General features: G+C 43.7%; 1 protein-coding gene across 28 annotated transcripts in view; it reads right to left on the minus strand.

The window, feature by feature from the left end:
- ABLIM1 (actin binding LIM protein 1) overlaps positions 1-19691 on the minus strand; it is a 233755-nt gene that overhangs the window by 125217 nt on the left and 88847 nt on the right. For all 28 annotated transcript variants that reach the window (XM_077349858.1, XM_077349864.1, XM_077349861.1 and 25 more), the window contains one exon: positions 11100-11234. Coding sequence is in view for 4 of the 28 variants with exons in the window: in XM_077349856.1 (XP_077205971.1) it covers positions 11100-11234 (135 nt within the window). In the remaining 24 variants the exon portion in view is untranslated. Of the gene's footprint in view, positions 1-11099; positions 11235-19691 lie in introns of those variants that run through there.

The following is a 19691-nucleotide window of genomic DNA, read 5'->3' on the forward strand; positions in this document are numbered from 1 at the left end:
GCAGGCGCTGCGCGCCTGCCAATTGGTCCCTCCGATTGTCTGTCCAGAGGAAGGGTCCAATTCGGACCCTTCCTCATCACGGACACATCCCGCCCTAGAACCCCTTAGCGTTTTATATAGTCCGTGGCGCCCGCGGCGCCACGGGCGGTTTAATGATAGGTAATTATCACCCAACATAACTAAAAGGAACATATACATCCCGAGACAATGATCGTTTGAATACCAGTGCTAGGCAGCAACATCAGGAGAAGCCTTGGTCTCCATATCCTGTTTGTTTGTCACTGTGTGAAACAGAATGCTGGACTGGATGCACCACTGATCTGATGATCCATTTTGAGTCTCAGTGAGAAAGGTCAACTAGAAAGCAGCACTATCATAATCACTAAACATAAAGTTGAAGTTGCATACAGACAATTCACTCCCTACCTGATTGGCCCTCCCTGGGGGTGTTTCACCAATATGGAGAGAGCAGTTTGCCATTAAGGGCAAATCAATGCAAATTGCACTGCCAATGAGGGCCAATCAATTCAAATTGCACTCTGCCAGTGAGGGTCAATCAGTCCAAATTACATGCAGACAATTCACTCCCTACCTGATTGGCACTCCCTGGGGATGTGCCACCAATAAGGACTGAGCAGTCTTCCAATGAGGGCCAACTGTGGGGCTTATCTGTTCTTTTCTGCTTCCTAGGGGAAAGAGTTGTTGGTCTTTCTGAAAGTCCTTGCTGCTGGTAAGTTGTCTCACCTCTTTCTACCCACCATCTCTTCCAGGCAAGAGAAGGAAGCCAGCTGCTTCCTTTGTCCCTTGTGTTGGTCTCTGGTTTCAGCTCTCTGCTGGAAAGAACCATAAATGAGTTGCCAGGGAGGCAGCGAGAATCAGTATTTCAAAAACAGAATGCCAAGGGACAGGCAGAATGCAGTGAATGGCTTAATTCAGTCTAGTGACTGAAGGATTCCTTCAGGCAGTCCAAGGGCATCAGCAAAAGGAGCAGGTCATAGGTTGTGTCCACAATTCAGTCCTCTCAGTCTCAAGTTAATATAGGTTGTCGGCAGCCTCTCAGTCCTTACTTTGTGATGGTTCACAGTCTTCTGCTGTCAGCAACTGTCAGGCTAACTTTGTGTGGTGCCTTTTATATTGGAGCTCTCTTCCAGCACATACCTGGCATTGCTTAATTGGCTCAAATGAGCAAGGAGGTTTGACAAGGCTGGAGCTGGAGGCTGGGCAGAGGAATAAGGAGCTCCTGCAATAACTTTGGAATCTAAGCCTTCTCTACCCAGCCTGGGCCTTGGGAGATGTGGGGGGATGAGAAGGAGGCAGACCACCCTCCCATGACCTTCCCTACTTGGCCCAATGTTCGGGAAATATGTGGGGTGGGAATGGTCTACTGCCATGGCCTTCCCTGCCTGGCCTGCCTTTTGAGTGATGGGGGTGGGAAGGAAGCAACCCATTCCCCATGGCCTTCCCCAAGAAGCCTGGCCTTTTAAAGATGTGGGGGAGGGTGGGAAAGAGGCAGCTTACCTCCCGTGGCCTTCTCCACCAAGCTTGAACTTTGGGAGTTATGGGATGAGTGGGAAAGAGCCCCCCCCCCCGTGGCCTTCCTTCCCGTTCCTGCCCTTTGGGAAATGGGGATGGGTGGGAAGGAGGCAGCCCAATGATCTTCCCCAAGTAGCCTGGTCATTGGGAGAAATGTGGGTGGTGGGAAAGAGGCAGCCCCCCATGGCCTTTCCCACCCAGCCTGGCTTTGGGGAGATGTGGAGGAAGGGGTGATAAGAAGGCAGTTCCCCTGTGGCCTTCCCTGCCTGGCCCAGCCTTTGGGAAATGGGAGGGCAAGAATGTGGAAGCCCACCCAACACTTGCAGTCTTCCTGGCCCAGCTTTTGGAAGATGTGTGGATTGATGGATAGGTGTGGATGGTGGTGAACTGTGTAGACTCTGTTGTATGGGGATGGGGGGGGGTGTAGGAGGGCCAATGACCCTTCAAGGCAGGTATTTTCTCCAGGAAAACTGAAGCCTTCCTTCCCTCCCCCCTCTTTCTTTCTCTGTCTCCTTCATCCTTTATTTCTCTCTTTCATCTTCCTGAAGTTTTCCAGACCCCCACCTGGAAGTTGGCAACTCAGCTGGCTGCATAAGGAGGAGGAGTCGGGAATCAAACCCAGCTCTTCAGATTAGAGTCTGTTATTCTTTAACTACTTCACCTCGAGATTGAGCAGGGAGTGGCAGTGTGAGATTCAGAACCCAGGAAGGTCACAGTGCAGGTGTATGTACTAGTGCCCGTTGTACTCCTGGGTGCAATGGCTTTGCCTCTAGTGTCAAATAATGCAGCAGTTCACATGTTTTGTCCCTCCACATAAACACTTAATTTTGTTAGCATCAGCAGCATCATGACAGCACTGCACGTTGAGGGCAAAAAACTTGTCAATGAATTCCTGCCTGCATCCCTTGCTGAGTGTGCTAATTTCAGAAGATCTTGTGACCCAAGGTAGGCAATCATGAACTGACATGCTAGTTTCTCTAGCCCCAGTTCCCCACAGCTACAGTACCCAGGAAACAGAAACAGCTTTGACTACAAGGATCATTTAGAAATAGCAGTAGCAGTCATCACATGACAGGTGATAGGACATCCTTTGCTCCTCTGTAATAATGGAAACAGTTTTCGTGGAATAATTTCTTACAAGATCCACAGTAAACAGAATCAATGTATGGTTTAAGTTAGAAAGACAGAGTTGTTTGCTTCGTTCCAGGAGGATCTTTTAATGGGAAAATATTCTGCTTTGCTCTGGGAAGTCTGAATGTGATATGCTTCTGTGCAGTGATAGATTAATCTTGTGTTGCTCTTCATAAAGTTTTTTCTATTATTAGATTACAGTTGCAGTTGAACACTGCCTAGTTATGAATGTGTCCATCTGTACCTAATGGCAGGAACAAAATGATAGTTTTCCATATGTCACAGGCCTGGGTAGTTGTGCATTGCTCTTGGAAACATGTGGCTGTTTATTGTAAATCTGTTGTCACCGAACCCAGCCAAGGGCAGGCTCAGGTTTCCTAGAACCGACTGAATGACTGGCAGGAAGATGAGCTAATTGCACTAGCAAAATATTCACTTATGATGACAGTTGTCATGTTTAGTTCCAGAAATTAATTGTCCCTTTTGGAAAATGAAAGTCAAGATGGTTTGCTGGGGCTGGCACTGTAATTGGGATTTGGACCATTATGGAGGCCCAATGCCTCATTTCACCATTTAGACAGCATTTGAATCAATGACATCCCATTTTTAGGCTGGTGGCACTGGGACTCAAGGCCAGTCATCTACACTGTGAGCTGTTGACAAATGTGTTCATCATCTGGTCAGGTCATGGTCTTCTCGTTGGGAAACAAAAAAGCCTACAGCAAGTTAGACACAGATTATGGCTTCCTTTCTATGTACCACTAAGACAGAGTGTGCTGCCCTAGCTGGGCACACGCAGGGTTAGTGCAAGGGCAAGCATGGTTACAGAGTCAAGCAAGTTCAAAGCGCGTACCAGAGAGTAGTCAAAAGTCCAGTCCGGGTCTTATCAGGAATTGTTAGCGGATGAAGTCCTGCCTGCTGGGATGACTAGTGTGCTGCACAAGGATCTAGGAGACCCTGGTACAATTTTGTGCTCTGCCACAGAGCTTGCTGGCTGACACTGATCCAATCCCTCTCTCAAGCTAGCCAAACTAGCAAGTTTGTTTGTGGATAGAATAGGAAGAGTGAACTATTTTATTTGTTTGTTTATTATATTTGTATACCACCCTCCCCAAAGGCTCAGGGCGGTTCACATAAAACAGAACAGAAACAATACAGATAACTTAGATTAACAATAATGAATGAAGTGAAACAACAAGCAACATGAAACCGTAGAAAAATTAAACATTAAAGTAACTCATACTGATAGCCCAGTGGGTTGGGCGGAACTGCTGTGGGTACCATAGGAGGGGGCTCAGGAAGAGGGCCCTTGGGAAGTGATGGTACAGGTCGACCTCAACCAAATGCCTGGTGGAGAAGCTCCCTTTTGCAGGCCCTGCGGAACTGTTCAAGCAGGCTTCCCTGGGGCCAGGGATCACCAGGAATGGTGCTCTGAGCTCAATGGAGCAAGGGTGTAATAAGAAGTTGCTAGAAAGAATGATAAAATATCACCATCTGAAATCAAATTTTGTTTTCCTTGTAAATATAATTTTATTTTGTATATTTACATGAAAAAATAATACCCAATTGTCAGTTTCTGGTTTGCGGAGCATTAGAGTTCAGTGGAATTTTACAGAAACTTTAAGGTGCTAAGCATTATTCTGGTCAGAGAAGTTTAGTCAGGCAAGAGTTTAGAAATCCCTAATAAATAGTCTTTTGCTAATGGCAGTTGCATCAGTTTGAATCAGCATCCTCCTATTACATGCACAGTTTGGAAAAACCGGATGCAAACTGGTTCAAACTGGTATTTTCATCTGCTCAGCTTGAACAGATCCAGTGATTGTCTCTGACCACTGCCTTAGATCACAGTAAGTTCAACCAACACCAAAATCTGAAACATCCTTACTCCTAAAGCACCTAGCCACAGTGATCCATGCGATGGTCACCTCCAGTCTGGACTTCTGCAACTCGCTCTGTGCAGGCCTACCCTTATCCTTGATCCGGAAACTACAACTGGTGCAGAATGCCATGGCCAGGATTCTCACTAAGACATCATGGAGATCACATATCCGGGCGGTACTTCAAGAACTTGGTTGGCTCCCAGTTGAATTCCGGATTAAGCTTAAGGTTTTGGTAATCACCTTTAATGCCATACGCAGTCTGGGCCCAGTGTATCTGAGAGACCGCCTCCCTGCCTATACCCCCAGAAGAGCGCTACGCTCCGCCACCTCCCACCGGCTACGGATCCCTGGCCCTAAAGAGGCACGTCTGGCCTCAACAAGGGCCAGAGCATTCTCGGTCCTGGCCCCCACCTGGTGGAATGAGCTCCCCGAAAAGATCAGGGCCCTGCCGGAACTTCCACAGTTCCGCAGGGCCTGCAAAAAGGAGCTCTTCCACCAGGCATTTGGTGGGGCCGACTGAGCCATAACACCTACAGGTGCCCCCCAGACTGAGGGAACAAACCAACTGAGGGATTGTCAAGTTATTGTTGAAGTGCCGTTCTAATTGTTCCAGTTGATATGTTGTTGTTATTGTTATATTGTTATATTGATTTTTGATATTGATTTTGATAGTGTTCTATGTGAATGTTCAAAAATGTTTTATGTAAACCGCCCAGAGCCGTAGGGAAGGGCGGTATAAAAATATAAAAATAAATAAATAAATAAATAAATAAATAAATAAATAAATAAATAAATAAATAAATAAATAAATAAATAAATAAATAAATAAATAAATAAATAAATGGCAGTCCGTAGGACATGTCTGAATAGGCAAGCCTAGTATAAATATACTGGATTTCTGCTTGTGTCTGGTCAACATTCTGCTTATTGCTCTACTAGTTCCTGCAGGTTCTCCAACTCAGGAACCCTAAAATAGGTAGCACACATTTCAAATGAAAGAGGAGTTATAGTTCAGTTCAGGAGAACATCCTTTGCATACAGAAAGTCCCAGATCCAATTCCCAGCATCGCCACTTTAAAATATCATAGCTGATAATATAAAAAACCTTGACCTGAATCCAAGGAGAATAGCTACTAGTTGGAGAAGACAATACTGATCTTGATAAAACAATGGTCTGATTCAATATAAGGCAGCTTCTATGTGTTTATGCAAACCTGAGAATCTCAGAGTCCATTGTTCATATTACATTCAAAATCAGTTTATTAGTCAGCCATAGGCTGATGTTAAACTACCACCATGACAGAAGCTTACAAGAGTTTGAAGAGAACACGTTAAAAGCTCTGATCGCCAAGGAGTTAGGCCATAGAAGCCGGCTGAAAAGTAGTTGCTTTCATGTCCCTCCATAAAACAGTTAAAGGTACTGGGACACATCTGAGGTGCACTCTGCAGTTGTAGTGCAGCTATGAAGAAGGCCCTGCTTTGAATGGATTTCAATCTGGCGTCTGTATACAATAATTTATCTAAGAATTTCAAATGTGTACCCCTTAATCTTACAAAGAGATTAACATTTTTAAGTAATCACTTTTTTGAAAGCAAAAATATTTTCTAAACTAGGCTTAATAGAACTACTAAAATTAGTACTTTACATTAGTGTCACTCAACATCCTTTCTTTAATGAGAGCTTTTTGTCAAATGCTGAGTAAATAACGGTTTTAAATCTGTTTCCTTCAGTGGACTTAGAAAGGAGTCACTCTTTGTAGGATTGTCTTCTTCGTATACTATCATGCAAACAGAGTTAGCTTCCTTGAGGATAAGTACAACTGTTTCTGACTTGCTGCTTCTTTATCAGCATTCATCAAGAGCCAGAAATAGCAAAAGCTTCTCTGGAATAAACAGACAATGGACACAGATGGTTTTCTACTGGTACAGAATGGTAAGTGGCTGTCTCTCGACTCTGGGGTCACGATAATACTGGAATGCTATTTGTTGGTGTCAAGAGGGTTTACGGATTTATTTTTAACTCATGGGGAGATAGAGCTACAGCTGCATCTAGAAAACTGTTAGAAATCAGAATTCAACTAATGCCGTAGAGTATAAGATTATTGTCAAATTGAAACTCTACACATAGTAGGAAAATTATAAAATCAATCATGTCTCTTAGAAGGTGCAGTTAAATATTTTTGTGTTGGTCGGAAGCAGCAGAACAAATTTAGAGTCCAGTGGCATTTTTAAGACCAACAAAGTTTTATTCAAGGCTGTCATGTGCATGCACACTTCCTCAGATACCCTGGAATGGAAATAATCAGTTCAAACTTATAGGCAAAGTGTGAGAGTAAATAAACATAGCATAATGAAAATGGTTAACAGATTTCAGAGATAAATCGGAAAAACCAGCAATTTGCATTTGCTTAAGATTGAATTGCATGGGAAACATTCTGTGTATAATAAATATGTAATATGGACAGGTTTGCATATCATTTCAACTTTATAATGTTAAGTGTTTGAGGAATTGTATATTTGGATGGAAACATCCCATTATTTTTATACAATACATTATGTATAAGTCCAGTATGTTAGTTTGTGTTTGCTCATGTAAAGTAAGAAAGCAGTCACTTCCTGGTATTATAGCATTGCTTGTAAAATTCCAGTTAAGCTACCTTTTTTGATCCCCAAGGGCAGCACACTGGAGCAATCTAGCCTGCTGGTGTTGTACACAGTTCTGTAATGGGTCAAAGAAGGCAGAAGTGCTGTATTTTTAAGAGGTGTGTAAAAATCATGTACAGAGTGTGCTAGAGAAACCTGCCTCGCAATTCGGATCTAATGACCTTAGAAAGTAAGTTCAAAAGCAAAACTGTACCACAGAGGAGTTGCTATATGATCCGGACTAAGCAGATTATGTAAAAAGCCATGTAATGTTTGTTTTAAAAAAACAAGCTCTCTTAGTTCTGGCAAGAAAATGCAGAGGTCACAAAAGTTTTCCAAAAATGTCAAACTTGTGGCAAAGCAGGAAATGAAAGCTCTTCCCTCACAGGGACAAAAAAAAAAAAGTTTTGTGTTTTTTCCCCCCTGAAAAACAAACTTTCACTTTAGTTGAGATACAGGCCACCAGTCAGCTCTGCATAGTGAGAAATTTCCCAGACATCCTAACAGAACGTTAAATTAAAAGCAAATAATCAAATAAGAAGAAAATTGCCCAAAGAGACTAAAGAGACAAAGCACTTTAATCCTATTAATATAGAATCATAGAGTCATAGAGTTGGATGGGACCTCCAGTGTCACTGTCCAACCCCCTGCGCAAATGTAGGAACTCACAACTACCTGCATACCTATAGTGACCCCAATCTAATGCCCAAATGACCCCCCCCCAACAAAAATCTGCAGAATCCAGCCTGGCATGGAGGAAATTCACCTACCATCCCACAGCAGCAATTAGCAATTCCCTGGGTATGCAAGGAAGGGTCATAAGAGACTAACACTGGCACATCCCTTCCTGCCCATCCACTCACAATCTGCCTAAGTTCATAAAAATCAGCATTTCTGTCATATGATTATCTAGCCTCTGCTCAAAAACATCCAAAGAAGGACAGCTCACCACCTCCCTAGGAAGCCTATTACACTGAGGAACCGCTCTAATGGTCAGGAACTACTTCCAGATATTTAGCCAAAAATTATTTTGAATTAATTTAAACCCATTGGTTCTGGTCCAACCCTCTGCAGCAACAGAAAACAACGCTGCTCTTCTATATGACAGCCCTTCAAGTATTTGAAGATGGTTATCATATCACCTCTTAGTCGTCTTCTCTCCCGGCTAAACAGACCAAGCTCCCCCAACCTTTCTTCATACATCTTGGTCTCCAAACACCTCACCATCTTTGTAGCCCTCCTCTGGACATGCTGTAGTTTCTCTAAATTTTTCTTCATTTCTGGTGTCCAAAACTGAACGCAGTACTCCAAGTGAGGTCTAACCAGAGCAAAGTGGTAACATCATCTTGCATCATCTGGGCACTATACTTCTTTTAATACAACCCCAAATCCTGTTTGCCTTTATAGCTACCATGTCACACTGCTGACTCATGTTCAGTGTATGGTCTACTAAGACCCCAGATCCTTTTCACACATACTACTGCTAAGACAAGTCTCACCCATCCTGTAGTGATGAATTTTATTTTTCCTACCTAAATGCAAAAGTTTACATTTTTCACTATTAAAATTCATTTTATTCATTTTAGTGCAGTTTTCCAGCCTGTCAAGATCGTCCTGTATCCTGATTCTATCTTCTGGTGTGTTTGTTACCCCTCCCAGTTTAGTATCATCTGCAAATTTAATAAGCACCCCCTCTATTCCTTCTTTTGGTACTGTCCATAGAGTTTTCAAATACTTTGGCCACCTCATGAGGAGGAAGAACTCCCTGGAGAAGAGCCTAATGCTGGGAGCGATTGAGGGCAAAAGAAGAAGGGGTGACAGAGAATGAGGTGGCTGGATGAAATCACTGAAGCAGTTGATGCGAGCTTAAATAGACTCCGGGGAATGGTAGAGGACAGGAAGGCCTGGAGGATCATTGTCCATGGGGTCGCAATGGGTCGTGCACGACTTCACGACTAACAACAATAACTATTCCTTCATCCAAAACATTTATGAATATGTTTAATAACATGGGGCCCAGGACAGATCCCTGGGGCACTCCATTCGTTACTCCTCTCCAAAATGACAAACCACTTACAAGCACTATTTGGGTGCTATTAACAGTAATAGGATCTATAACGCATTTTACGAACATGCCAATAAGAATATCATGTGGAACCTTATCCAAAGCCTTACTGAAATCAAGGTAAACAATGTCCACAGCATCCCCCTAATCTAGCAAGGCAGTATATTGACCCCCCCCAAAAAAAGAGAGAGACAATCATTTGTTCTTGAGAAAGCCATGCTGATTCTTAGAAATTACAGCCATTTGCTCTAACAATTTGTTCTAAAATTTTGCCAGCTATATTGACAGGTCAGTAGTTACCCGGGTTCTCCTTTTTCCCCTTCTTGAAGATAGGGACAACATTTGCCCACCTCCAGTCTTCTGGCACTTCGCCTGTTCTCCAAAAATTGTCAAAAATAATGGACAGAGGCTCAGAAATTACATCTGCAAGTTCTTTTAGTACCCTTGGCCCAGAAGATTTGGTTTCATTTAAAGAAACAAGATGTTTATGGATTAACCCCACAGTGCTCCTAGGCCACAACTCCCATCCCTTATCACATGAAAATGATTTTGCCATGTTGAGCATGATTCCTCTCACAAGAGAAGACTGAGGAGAAGTAAGAATTAAGCACTTCATCACCTGTTACAGTGTCACCTGTTACAGTGGTTCCCGCAATGGTCCTACCATGCCCCTATGCTTTTTCTTACTTTGAATATAAAAAGCCTCCGAGACTTACCTATGGGGGCCGTTGTCGCTGTGGGGGAGGAATGCCAACAGGGACCTGGCTGGTGGGAGAGAACCCAGCCCTGGCATCCTCTGGGTGGTGCATGCATCAGCACAGCAATGGGGAGCGTGGCTAAGTCTGTTAAAAGGATGGCCTGACGTTACTCAGCCTCTTTTCTCCCACAGGGCACCCGAAGATGCGTCGCTTAGCGGGAGGAACATTTTTTTCTAGCCCAGCCATCTTGCAATGTCGGGGAAGCCCTAAAGAATCTTTCTTGTTTTTAGCATTTCATACTGAGCTTTAACTTTTCTAACACTTTCCCTACAAGCACATTTTTGTCATTGCACTATTCTCTCTCAGAAGGCAACATTACATCTAGAGGTCAGTTTTGCTTTAAAGGAGACAGCAGTGGGGTGTAGAGGTTAGAGAGCTGGACTAAGCCTAGTGACCCCTAGGTTCAAGTCCCTGCTCTCTATGAAAGTCACTGGATGACCCTGAGTGAGTCTCTGTCTTGCAGACCCTTCCACCCCGTTCACTGTATTTTATTTAATTTCACTTTCAAATGGCATAGGGAAGGCATCATGTTTTTTTCTTTCTCCTCCTCACAGCAACCCCAAAACCAAATCAGGAGTTCATCTTGGAAATCATCACGCCTAACTCTGAATAGAGTGATAGGCTCTTACATATAACAATCCTGCATCAATGCTAGAGGTATGTACCACCTGCAGGTGTCCCAACAAAAGAACCTGAAGCCAACAGCTAGCAGACTACTTAGGTTTTTGTGGTGGATCACGGAGTCAGGCATCAGGCAAAGTATAAGACAAGCTGCAAAAAGAATAACTGCACAAATAGACTAGTAAAGTGTAGTAAACCAAAGAAGAGAAAGAAACAACGAAAGCGGAATATGTCCAGGAAGTATCAAGTCAAAAAGTTCAAAGAAATAGGAGGAAAAAACAAGCCACCAGTCTGGAAATCCACAACAAAGTGAACATTTCATTTACCTTAATGTTTTGTATATATTTAGCTACTAAGGACTGAAATTGTTTAAATGCTCTAAGCAAATTAAAATCCCCCCCCCCCATATTCAGAACAGTGGCCAATTAAATAAAGAGAAAAATGTCTGTGATAGTAAAATTACTGTACCTTTGCAAGTAAAACATTTGATGTGAAAATGCTTGGCCTGAACTCGAAGCACTTCACCTTTACATGGTTCCCCACATTTATGGCAGTGGATGACTGGTTTCTCAGTAGAGTGATGAGGCTCTTGAGGGTGGGCCACTGTAAAAAAACAAACAAACCATAATTAGATATGTAAGAATGTCTTGTGGCTTCTTCCAAATGATTATTCAAAGAGCACAGGATAAGACACAAGAGAAAGTGGCCCAGGGACTTTTCTAATGCCATCAAACTATATTGTTTTGTCTCACACCTGGGACTATTGATCCCCTTACATAATTATCTGGCTTGGAAGGAAAAGCTGGCATTAAGTGGCATGGGTACATAATTTATTTCCACACCAAAGGCCACAAAAAATGAGAGGTTTAAGCATTTGGATTTGTCCACATCTGCTGTAGTCATTCCATAGCATTTTCTTCTGTACTAAAGACTCTCTGGGTATTTCATTCTCATGGAAGGAGTCTAGCTACTTTCCTTGATTTGCTATATTTTTCTGTGTACAGGACTCTTTAAAAAGTATTATAACCCTCAGCTATCAGCTTTCCTGCTTTCTGGTACTTACTGAAAAGGCCATTTGTGATCCAGGCCCTATGTATCTGAGAGACCACCTTTCTTACCTATATTCCCCCCCCCCAAAAAAAAACCATCCATTCTTCAAATACCAACCAGTTGGTGATCCCTGGCACAAAGAAAGTATGTCTGCCCTCAACCAGGGCTAGGGCATCCTCTGTTCTGATTCCTACCTGTTGGAATGAGCTCCCAGAACACATCCAAGCCCAAACAGAACTAGCACAGTTCCACAGGGCCTATAAGACGTTGTTCTTCTGCAAACCTTTCGGTTGGGAACCAGTGAATTAGATAACATCTACTGGGACCCCCCTATTAAAGCCACCTCCAGATTGCAACCTAGTTGAGAATTGAATGATATAATATCCATCTGGTTGATGCTGACACTGTTTCACAAGTTAATTTCAGTTTAAATCTTGTTTTATTGTATGTTGTTAATTAATGTCATTATGTTTACATGTTGTACACTGCCATAAGCCAGTCGGCTGGTAGGGTGATCTAGAAATCAGATTATTATTGTTGTTGTTGTTATTTATTAACCACCACTCCCAAGCAGGCTCATGGCAGGTTACAAATGTCCAATTAAAATCCACATTAAAGGTAAAGGTATCCCCTGTGCAAGCACCGAGTCATGTCTGACCCTTGGGGTGACGCCCTCTAGCATTTTCTTGGCAGACTCAATACGGGGTGGTTTGCCAGTGCCTTCCCCAGTCATTACTATTTACCCCCCAGCAAGCTGGGTACTCATTTTACTGACCTCGGAAGGATGGAAGGCTGAGTCAACCTTGAGCCGGCTGCTGGGATTGAACTCCTAGCCTCATGGACAGAGCTTTCAGACTGCATGTCTGCTGCCTTACCACTCTGTGCCACAAGAGGCCAAAATCCACATTAAAACCCTATTAAAATGGACAAAAATACAGATACAGTAGACCAACAACCCAACAATATGGCAGAAAACTCCCCCCCTATCCCCAACCTCTACCCCTACCTAGAGAGGGAGGAGGCAGGACAAACAAAATAATCAAGTTGCAGCTTAACACTGGGGGGGGGGCGCATCGATCTTCCTCTACTCCCCAGCCTCAACCATAGACCTGGTGGAAGAGCTCAGTTTTACAGGCCTTGTGGAACACTGGAAGGTCCTGCAGGGCCCGCAGCTCACCTGGGAGCTCATTCCACCAGGTTGGGGACAGGACCAAAAAGACCCTGGCCTTGGTTAAGGCCAGGCGTGCTTGTTTGGGGCTGGGAACGACCAATACATTCTCACCCGCAGAGTGTAAGGCCCTCTGGGGGGGCATAAGGTGATAGGCGTTCCCTCAGGTATATGGGTCCCAACCCGCATAAGGCCTTAAAGGTTAATACCAAAACCTTGAACCAGATCTGGACAGAAACTGGCAAGCAGTGCAGCTGCCTCAGCACAGGCTGAATGTGGGCCCTCCACAGTGTTCCTGGGAGGACCCTAGCAGCTGCATTTTGTACCAACTGGAATCTCCAGATCAAGGACAAGTATTTAAGTATTTAAGTATTTGAAAGGTTGTCACTTGGAGGAGGGCAGGATGCTGTTTCTGCTGGCTGCAGAGGAAAGGACACGCAGTAATGGGTTTAAACTTCAAGTACAACGATATAGGCTAGATATAAGGAAAAAGTTTTTCACAGTCAGAGTAGTTCAGCAGTGGAATAGGCTGCCTAAGGAGGTGGTGAGCGCCCCCTCACTGGAAGTCTTCAAGCAAAGGTTGGATACACACTTTTCTTGGATGCTTTATGATGCTTAGGGCTAATCCTGCGTTGAGCAGGGGGTTGGACTAGATGGCCTGTATGGCCCCTTCCAACTCTATGATTCTATGACAAGCCCGCGTAGAGTGAGTTACAGAAATCTATTCTGGAGGTGACCGTCGCATGGATCACCATAGCCAGGTGTACAGGGGACAGGTAGGGCACTAGCAGCTGAGCTTGGCAAAGATGGTAAAATGTCTGGCCGGCCATCTTCTTGACCTGAGCCTCCATAGTTAAGAAGGTGTCAAGGGTCACACCCATATTTCTGGCCTGGGATGCGGTTGTAAGTTGCGTCCCTGCCAGGGTTGGTAATCGTGCTTCCTGACCCACCCCTCTACTTCCTAGCCACATGACCTCCGTCTTGGAGGGGTTGAGTTTCAGACGACTCTGCTCATATAGTATTCCTGCTGTGGGGCAGACCAGGGCATTCGTATTTATTTTGACAATGAAAAATGCTATGTGGGAGTCTTGTGGCTGCTGTTCTTTATCAACAACCATACCAGCAACTCAATCCCCCTGTGGAAACCACCAAAGTCTGATTAACTCAACTGAAATCAGTAGGAATGTTAATTAGGTCATTCCTTCTGATTTACATTTTTTCAGTTCTCTCTCCATTTTCATCAGTTCATTAAGTGTATTTTTCAGGAGACATCTCATTTACTTAAAGCAAGAAAGGTATTTGTACATTAATAGCCTTAGCAAAAATTTACTACATGTTCTATAAAAAGCATTTTATGAAATCCTAACTGCTAGAAAAACACCCCCCTACACTGTCCTGTTACTCAATCCATATGAATATACAGAACACTTAAGGGGATATCTATTAGTGTTTTAATTAGAAATTATTTCTAAATATGAACACAGCAGTACACAGTCATCAGAGAACTTTCTGTAATTTGTAAGTAATGAAGCTCTATTTCTGAGGCACAGGAGTGGCTTTAGTATCATACTAGTTTTTCCCAAAAGGACCTCTGCTTTAAGTGGTAACCTTGTATTTGTGAACGAGGTAAGCATGAAGAACACCCCAAACACTGGATAATAATCTATAAAATAATTACAAGCAACATTACCCACTCAGACCCTGTTCACAGAAAGTAGGTCATGTCAAATAAAGAGACAGTTCTTCTATGTGTGGATGTATCATAGTTAAATTGTTAAATCCATTTCAGTCTTGCTGTAGGCTGCCAAGCCCCCAGTCAGGCTGGGGATCCTGCCCCAACTCCTGTTGCCTTGTTGCTCTAAGCAGTTCTGTAGGGGGGGGGGGTTAAAACTCATGTGCTGTAAGCATGATGACTTCATTTCTGAGAAAATGTAGAAACTACATTCACAGAATTCACAGGAATCACAGAAAACTCTATGGTAATACTATATCATTTCTAGTGATTCCTAGAGCTTCTAATGTTGCTTCTAAGTTTTCCCTGAAAGTGCTGCCCTCATGCTCGCAATGACCACTGTCCTCACTATCTCCCCCCAACCCTCCTACAAATTGTCAGCCTTGGCATGGCAACCCTGAGTGAACTTTTATCAATAGGAATAAACTGTAAAAAAATTGAATTATGGAACTTAGAAATCTTACCCATGAACACCATGTGTGGTAGTTGTGCTTATTAGAAGCCTGTGTTTTTAAACTCTTGCCCATTTTCCGAGCACCACAGATGGTTTTCTCTCCACCATTTTATGATCACAAATAGCAGTAAAGCCCGTTGTGTTCTGTAATGCAACGGATGCTAGCTCATGGTTGGGGTTTTGTGCCTCATTTCGAAGCTGACAACCCTAAGAGGAAGTCTCTCTGTGCACAGCAGTCCTTACCCAAATCAGGGTCAAGCAAACCTAGGATGTGTAGAATTCCAGAACATGAACCTACACCTATCTGGCAACCTTACCTCCTTTTTGCAATGTTTTCTTTACCTGAAATAGGTCAGGGGCACTATGTAGCTAGTTGGGTGGCTGCGGAGGCATTATACACTTTTGAGGCCCCCATTTCAAGGAACATTTCCAACCCAGGGGTAGCCAACTTCCAGATGGGGCTTGGAGATTTCCTGGAATTACTGCTCATCTGCAGACTATGAAGATCAGTTCCCCAGGCAGAAATGGATGCTTTGGAGGGTGGACTCTTAGGCATTGTACCCTTTTGAAGCCCCACTTCCAAACCTTGCTTTCACTGAGCTTAGCTAGCATAGTCTGTTGCTTGACTGGTAATGTCTGCCCTTCTGAAGCCTGAGGCCTACTGCTGGCAACTGCAGTTCCTGTTTTTTCCTGCAAAGCCAAATCATTGCCTAATAAAACTGAAAAACCTAGTTCCCTCAAAAATCTTACTGTCTACTTTCCTGTAAACCCTTGTATGTGAACTCCCAACCTAATTCCACTTGAAATTTTGGGCCACTGATGCCTTTTTCCCCCCATGGGACCTTCACAGCAAATACTGATTAACTTGACTAAAGTCACTTCAGCTACTATGTTTCTCTAGTGAGTTACTTGTTCACTGTTTACAGTTACAAGGTCTAAATATTCCTTATTTAGATCTTCCTTCACTTTCCACACTCCCAGGACCCTTGCTGCTCTGTCTGTTTGGGCCAAAAAATAAGAATGGTTGCTGGTAAAGGCTGGCCAGAGTCCGCAGCCCAGATGGGAAACACCTGCACCACACCACTCCAACCTCAGCCTGCAAGCCTGTACCATCATCTTTATTATCCAGTTGGTCTGTTTGTCTACACCAAAAAATACAAACTGTTTTTTGTAAGGGACACCTGTACCATTGTCTCTACTAGACTTTAGTAGAGTCTAAACTAGACTAAAAGATCAGCTCTGCAGGCAAAAAATTGCTGCTTTGGAGGATGGATGTGAGGCATGTTATTGTTTTGATGCCACACCTCCAAACCTCAACAGCTCATCTCCAGACTATAAAGATCAGCTTTCCAGGCAGAAAAGGCTGCTTTTGTGGGTGGACAGTTTTGTTGTGCAAAAGAAAATTTGAGCCTCCCACGAAGGTTGATGTGGAGATGAAACACTTGAGGCCTACTGCACAGCATTGTTGTGCAGATGAAGCAGGAGGCAAAGAAACCCCCAAAACGCCATCCAGTTTCATTTGCACAACAGCCTTGCACAGAGTTGTGAAGAAGAGACACACATGGCTTGGCTGTGCCTTCCCTCTAGCAGCAAGGCCAGCAAGTGAGAAGGGACTTTCTGTGGCTTCCCTGCCAGCCAATGGTTAGGCAGAATGGTAAAGCTTTCCTCCCTCAAAAGGAATGCCCTTGCATGCCCACAGCCACCCTTGCATTGCTCTCGGAAACATATCCCTCGCCTCAAGTCAGGGGCTGTATGAGGCTTCCTTCACAGCTGGCCTGAAGGGGAGGAAGGTGCGGAGTCCTGAGCAAGAGCAGCAATTGGCCTTGAGTGGGGGAGATTCCACCAATAGGAGTCTTCGGAACCTTCAGCATTTTGTCAGAGTCTACCGTCATGATTTTAATTTGCAAAAAGCTTTTCAATCTTCACAGAAACATCAGAATAGCCCAAGACCGAAACTTAATGTTGTAAAAGTTTAATTCAGGTCCCTCAGGTTCAAATACAGTCCTTTATTCATAAAGCTGTGGCATTCAAACTTTCCATATTCACTTTTAGTCTGAACATGCCATCTACTTTTAATGTTTTATACACATACTAGGAGAAAAGCCCATTTTAAAAAATGGGCCTTGGAAGGCCAGAGGGGAGGGAAAGCCCCCTCCTGCCGGCGGCGCTCCTCGGGAGCTGCTGCTTGGCCCACAAAGGGCTCTTTCCACGGCAAGAGCCCTACACGGGCCAAGCCAGGAGGGAAAGGCCCTTCCCGCTAGCCACAGTCCTCAGGAGATGCCGATTGGGCCGTGAAGGGCTCTAGCCACTTCTGCCAAGCAGTGTCAGAAAGCCCCCCCCCCCCCGCCAGCCACGTATCTCCAGAGTCTGCGACGCAGTGAGAGCCCTTTGTGGGCCAAGTGGTGTCAGAAAGCTCCCCTCCCAGCCGGCCGTGCACCTCCGGAGCTGGCGGTTGGTCTGTGCTGGCTGTTGGCGGTGGGGCTGAAGTAGCCTCCTTGCTGGCCAGGAACCTTTTGACTGGGAGCTGACTGTTATCACAATTCCCCAGTATCCAAACCTGCAAGGCAGATTCTACAAAGCAATGTTTTGTCAAGGCACATTGGCACATTCAGAACATTAAAAACCGATTAATCAAAGAATTGGCAACCATGCTATGCCTTCATTTCATCTCCACACTTCATCTGCTGGTATAAGTTTAAAAGCTCCTCCTGAGCTCCAACTTTTAAAAAGAGTCAACTATTTTTTGTTGGCCTTAATTACTCACGGAGAACATATCTTTTCTATTTATTTATATCCCCATTTTTCTCCCCAATGGAGACCACAAGTGGCTTACTTAGTTTTCCTTGCCTCCATTTCATCCTCTCGACAATCCTGTGGTTCCTAGAGTGCCACCCCAACATGATGATGTGTTACACCGAAAGAGTCAGTGTGTCAGCATGATACTGAATCACTCCCATTTCTCTCCCACTAATCTGTCAAGCGGTGAGAGTGAAGAAGCCAGAAGACACTCTTGGAGTGACTGACTTCCAGGATACAATTGGTGAAGTTGGTGAAATTAACAAAATGAGTAAATAGGAGATACCCAGAAGAATTTCAGGAACATTCACATTTTTATTTGGATTATGTGAACAGGTAGTTTTACAAGTTATTATGATGTAATGTTGAGGTGGAGACTAAAACCTGAGTGTATAAGCATTTCTTTTGTTCTGGTTTCCTATCTCTAATAGAAATCTAATAAAATATATAATAAAAATGGTGTTGACAGTGAAGGGGGGGGGGGTCAGGCCAGGTGGCATTTTGCTATAGCAGGACACCTACCTGACCCCCCTGAGGTAGGCTGTTAATATGTGACTAACCCAAGGTCATGTAGAAATCTTGCATGGCAGACTGGGAATTCAAAAAACACTGAAGGCAAAATGTAATTTATTTAAAACATTTATACACAGCCTCTCTAAACCTACTCTAGGCAGCTCTCAACAAAACCAAGGATAGTCCATAGGAGAAAACAACGGACATTACAAGCAACAATGGCCAAACTTTACCACCACCACCCCACCCCAGCTAGCTACAGCTGGCTAGCTGGACTGAAGACACTATGTTAGGGCTGTCAAACCCCTACTGGGTGCAGGGGATTCCAGAACTCCAGCTCCTGTTTCCTGCCACCTCTCTGGGCAGCATTGTCTCTATGGTGCTTGCAGTTAAAAACCCAGAAATGATGATGGGTAGCTCTGTGGATCACTAGAATGTTTATGGCTTTACCATAAATTTACCAATAATGCCTAGATACCTGTGATCACTTCTAGATGTTTACCAAATGTGCTACCCATCACACCAGCAATACTGCCCCTGTACCATGTTCCCCATTCCCAAAGCTTCCACTGATTGCTGGCAACCCCAATTGATTTTCCCATATTTATGTTCTAAAATATAGGACAGCAACCCGAGGACAAAACCCATATAATATCTACTGAAGGAACACAACACAGTTTGCAAGCCTTTGAGTTCCCCAGAACTCTTCATCATGCTGGATGTTAAAGAAACAAAATTAAAAAGGGGAAGAAAAAATATAACCACACCTGAAATCAGTTTGGAAAGGATTCAATTCTTTTTTAGACTCTTTCCACAAGAATGAAGGCTAGGAACTTACTCTGTGTTCTAATAAAAAAACCTGAGATGCTTAGGACGTTGTCAAAGTGATTAGTATAACTTCCCCAAATATACCAACTCTACTGCATTCGGCTCCTTCAGCTCTTCCTTCTATAGCCTTGATGGGAAAAAAGACTCCAGGGTACAGCAATTAATTTATATTCCAAGTATGGCTGTTATCTGGTTCTCAACCCATTTCCAATCTAATCTATCTGATGACAGCAATTATATAGTGCCAGCTAGAGTTTCCCTAGCCTTGTAACGGAAACCCTGTATCTAGTTTTAGCATTTTTACAGCACGCTAGCATTTGTAAATCATTAACCCAACTCGAAATATGCATTGCAAGGCAAGAAGACACAAGAAGAGGTGACCTTGCATTCAGCATAAAGATTTGGCGAAACATGAAAAAGAACAAAAAGTGGAGGAACAGACTTTTTTTAAGTTGCTTTGCATAAGACATATTTATGATTTCTAAAATCACAGTTCAGTTCCTCTGAGGACCATCCCAG

This window comes from Paroedura picta, chromosome 8, assembly GCF_049243985.1.
Source record: "Paroedura picta isolate Pp20150507F chromosome 8, Ppicta_v3.0, whole genome shotgun sequence".
In the NCBI taxonomy this organism is placed as follows: domain Eukaryota; kingdom Metazoa; phylum Chordata; class Lepidosauria; order Squamata; family Gekkonidae; genus Paroedura; species Paroedura picta.